General features: G+C 42.2%; 1 protein-coding gene across 1 annotated transcript in view; it reads right to left on the reverse strand.

Annotated features, from left to right (window-relative positions):
* Nucleotides 1-4,747, reverse strand: part of ANKRD6 (ankyrin repeat domain 6) — a 113,729-nt gene that overhangs the window by 19,270 nt on the left and 89,712 nt on the right. The window contains exons 6-8 of the mRNA XM_007950843.1: nt 4,192-4,290; nt 1,216-1,314; nt 304-381 (exon numbers count right to left, since the gene is read on the reverse strand). Coding sequence (XP_007949034.1) covers nt 304-381; nt 1,216-1,314; nt 4,192-4,290 — 276 coding nt within the window. The remainder of the gene's footprint in view (nt 1-303; nt 382-1,215; nt 1,315-4,191; nt 4,291-4,747) is intronic.

Genomic DNA, 4,747 nt, shown 5'->3' on the forward strand with positions numbered 1-4,747 from the left:
TGAGACAAAGTGTATGTGAACTGCTGTATGGAAAGTGAATTTGCTCTGTAAATTTTCACCCAAATCACAATTTAAAAAAAAAGAAAAAGAAAAAAAAGAACAACCTGGTACAGTAGAAGTTGTTGGTTCCAGTCATCCTAGAGGCCCATGTGGATTCTTATATTTCCCATTGTTTAGTTAGTGAGCCAGTTAAGTCCTTATTCAAGCTTGTTTGAATTGGTTTTAGCAGACTGCAACCAGAGAAGTCCCAATAACTTTGTAGTCCAATATAATCAATAAAGTGGAAAGTGCAATAAATCCTACCTGGGGAGCTTTAGTGAGGAGAAGAGCAACTTCTGGATTATTATGGTAACGAGCCGTCTCCAGTGGTGTCTGACCTGCCTAAGTTAAGGCACACAGAGGATAGATGAGTGAGGAGGCACCAACCTAGCACACACACAGCCCTGGGTCAGCCCTCACCCCCCGCCCCTGTCTCCTCTAAGCCTACACTATTTCAGGAGGGCAGAGACCACAAGTCAGTCTCAAGGGAAAAAGAGTGCATGAACTGGAAAGGAGGTCTAGTGGTATAGTGCCTAAGGCATTTGATTGCTGACCAGAAAGTTGTGATTCAAACCTACCAACCACTCTGCTGAAGGAAGACTGGGCAATCTACTTCCATAAAGATTTACCACCTGGGAAACCTAAAGGGGGTTCCCATGAGTTGGAATCTATGCGACGGCAGTGAGTTTTGGTTTGTTATGGCTTGCTGTAGAAGGGGGGGGGGGCAGGAAGGAAAGAGGAAGGGGAGAGAGAAGGAGAGGAATCCCATCTGAGAAGAAAGACTCTGATGGCCATTTTACTGAGGAGCACATGTGTTTATAGGCCTGGGATTCACTTTTGGTAACACCTACTTGTCAGTTTACTTAGAGACATCTCTTAACTTCCTTGTCACGTTAGTTTGTGCACATTGCAGCTACAAGTCTAGACATGGGGCCTTAGGCCTTATCAACTCATGAGGCTCAAGTCCCATCCCCTGTCCTCCGTTGCCTGTCCCTCACCTGTCTTGTACTCCCCTCACCCCCTCCACCCCCCCAACAGCCAGGTCCCTTGGTCTTCCAGGGCTCAGCTGGGCTAGGCTGCCTGCCCTTGGAGTCTGCGGTTTAGGTCATAAAAACACACTCCACTCTGAAAAGGGATGGAAATGTCTTTAGAAATCATTGTTGCCACTCAACTTACATTGTTTACTATGGTCCCATCTGCTCCAGCTTCCAATAAAATTTTAACCACTTTCTTGTGATTTAGGGCAGCAGCAATATGAAGTGCTGTTTCACCAGCCTGAAATTAATCAGAAGAAAGGCTGCTAAACCCCCTTCGATCACAGCCCACAGCCCTCGCACTTTTCCTCACATGGCCTAGTGCTGGGTCTTCAGAGTTAAACCAAGGTTTGCCTGAGATGAATATGGGTGCTTTATTAACATTATGGGGCTCTTCTCTTTCTTTCTTCTTTTAATCATAAATTTCCATTTATTTTAAAATGGTGATAGAGAAATACTTACCTACATATTAAAATTCTGAAAGGAATCAGAAGAAACTGTTATTATCTAAGGCAATGGATAGGAGATGAGGGTAGGGGAAGAGACATTTTCTTTCTCTTTTCACTTTATACCATTTTTACTATTTAAATTCCTTCATAAACACTTATACTACTTTTTTTTTTTTTCTTGCAACTTACAGTTTATTCTTAACAATGTATCACAGACATTTTCCCAGGTATATAGATAACCCTTTATTTATTTACTTTTGGTAAATAATTTTAAAGCAAACAGCAACGATCATGTCATTTTGTTCATACATATTTCAATATGCATCTCTAAAAATAGAAAAGTACTTTCTATTGGAAATAATCTTTTTATAACTTTTAAACTAAAAATAGTTTATCAAAAATACATTCTAAGTGGCTCTTGTCTTTTAAAAGAGGATTTGAGAAGAAGGGGGCCCAGAGCCTTGCACTGAAGTAGAAGGATGGACAAGTAGACCAGGGGAGGCAGAGTGGCCTCCTTGGGCTCTAGACCATGCTTCTGTGGCCTAGGTGGGTGGGAAGGCAGAGGACACCTGGCATTAGAAGTGGTGAGACCAAGAAGGAGAGGCTGCAAAGAATATGCTACTTCCTCAAGCTCTGTGGGGGTGATACCCTAGCCCTGCAGCCACCCATCTGGATCTGAAGGAGCCACTGGGAAGCAATCTGCAGGCTTGGGGTGTTCTTTGTTTGGGTGGAAACACTGAAAGTCAGTGTGGAGACTGAAGAGCAACTGCTTTCCATTTCTTTCCAAATAAAGTTTTCCTATTTCTTTATACAAAAAATATGTTTTCAGACAGTCAACTATGAAAGGAGGGTAAGGACAACTGCAGCTTAGTGGGCCAATTCCAAATGCAAATGCTGTTATTTTCCAAACAGAAGAAACAAAACAGTACATTCCCTCGCCCCTGTCAGGTGATCAGGTAAAGCATGCTGATGCCCCCCCCCCCCCGGGCAGCATGAAAATCCAGCCATCCCTATGGCCCTCTTCCCTCTATGAGTAGGCACGAAAAATGTTTATTTCTGGGCACTTAGTTGTGCTTGTTGGGAGAAGGCTCTGTAGCAGTGGTTTCCAAACTTGGCTGCACACTGGAATGAGCCAGGGAACATTTAAAAATTCTGCTGCCCAGGTGCCACCTCCAACAATCCTGATCTAAGTGGTCTGGGGTGTGCCTGAGCATGAGGATTTTTAAACGCTCTCTGGGTGATTCGAACATGCTGCCATGGATGAGAAGCACTGGTCTGTGGGGGCTGCATAGAGATAACCGGATGAACTAGAATCCACTGAGAAGTCTATAGAATGATAGAACATAGCTGTGTTATTGGGTCAGTGGTTCTCAATCCTGGCTGCACACTCAAGCAGGGTGCTTTTTAAGAATACCATTGTCTGGATTAAACTGGGGTGAGGTCTAGGCATGTTTTATTTATTTATTTATTAACTCCCCTGGTGATTCTAAAATGTAGCTAGGACCAGAAACCACTGTTTAAAACTAATTACAAGCTATTGTTTTTCAAAATTTCAGATTTATGCACCCGAATGCACAAAAACTAAACAATGTGTCACTGAGTTATCAATAAATACCAAGAACTTAAAAAAAAAATAACCCAATGGCTATAGAAAATCATTCACATTTCCATGGTACACTATAATAATCATAGCTTTGTTTCAAAATGCAATATACACATCAAATTGACAAAACAAACTCGAAATGTTAGATAGGAACTGTAGGGGAAAGTGAGTTTATGTTAATGGGGGAGGAACAACTCAGGAAAAGAGGATAAGAATGGTCGCACAACTCAAAGAATGTAATCATTGCTCTGTAAACGTTCATCCAAATCACGATAAAAATTTAGAAAAAAAAAAAAAAGATGTAATCAATGTCGCTAAATGGTCCATGTAGAAACTGTTGAATTGGTGTATGTTTTGCTGTGTATATTCTCAACAGCAACAAAATAAAATTTAAAGGAAAGAAAAAGACAATTCAAAAGAGAAACAATAAACATGTCAACAAGTTTTAAAAAATTATAGTTAAATGCTGATACATAGGTGAAAAAATAAATTTTCTTTAGCAGCAATAAATCCCACATGAAATAAAGGATGGACAAGTAGACCAGGGGAGGCAGAGTGGCCTCCTTGGGCTCTAGACCATGCTTCTGAAAAAACAAAACTCAATATATGAAAAACCCATATATGGCACAGAAACAGATCATGTACCCAACTTTACAGAAATGAAAGGTACCATCGGCCCAAATAAAAGTAAGTGGCAGTGCGAGGGACAGAAGTCAGGGAGTTATGAGACTCAACTCCTTTGCTTTTTTACCAAGTCAGCTATTCCTTGTAGGTTTCCTTTTAGAAATCTATTTAAAATATGCCCTAGGATCTCCAGAAAATGTTCAATATGTAAAATGTGGTGATATGCACTGGAATGATAAGGGAACAATCATCTAGAGGCCAGGTAAGCCAGGGCCCCTGGAGGTCAATGGTATACACATGCAAAGGCCTTGATTGGCAGAATCTCAGATAGGCCAGTGGGTACCACCTCCCAGCAGCCTCTGCTCCCGTTTACGCCACATAGCTTGACATTTTGCCCGTGGAAAGGGTATCTGGAGGCCATGGGGAGGACACATGCACTGACCTGGTTCTTTTCATGGACAGAACAGAAAGCACTGAGGAGGAGCCTAATGATGGACAAGTGATTATAGCGCGCAGCAACGTGCAAACAGGTGTCTCCTGCCTGCGGACAGAAATCAAACTCTAAGCATGGTCTGAGCAGTTACAAAACAAAATAGAAAATAAAAATAAAAGATCATTTAAAACCTGGCAGACTATCATACATTTTTTAAGGGATGTCAACCTGAATTACAAGCATCTCTGTTAACAAAGGTATTCCACTCCCGGCCTTGGCTGCCACTGCTGCTGCCTACAGCCCCGCTCACTTTATGTTACGCAGGGCAGCCATAGAGCCAACCCAAATCCCTGCTTTTACATTTCACACAATGGATGCTTGTTCCCTGTGAGACCTTTGGAAGAGCTAGGGCAGGCCCTGCTTACTTTACATTCAGATAAGGCAACACTACCCTGGCCTCCCCTACCACCCCAAAGTTCTGGAATAAACTTTTGAGACCAACAGCTCTGGTAGCATAGTGCCTAAGGCACTTGCCTGCTAACCAGAAGGCTGGTGGTTCAAACCC

The sequence above is a fragment of the Orycteropus afer genome, unplaced genomic scaffold, assembly GCF_000298275.1.
Source record: "Orycteropus afer afer isolate SDZICR_OR568_19922 unplaced genomic scaffold, OryAfe1.0 scaffold00011, whole genome shotgun sequence".
Lineage (NCBI taxonomy): Eukaryota > Metazoa > Chordata > Mammalia > Tubulidentata > Orycteropodidae > Orycteropus > Orycteropus afer.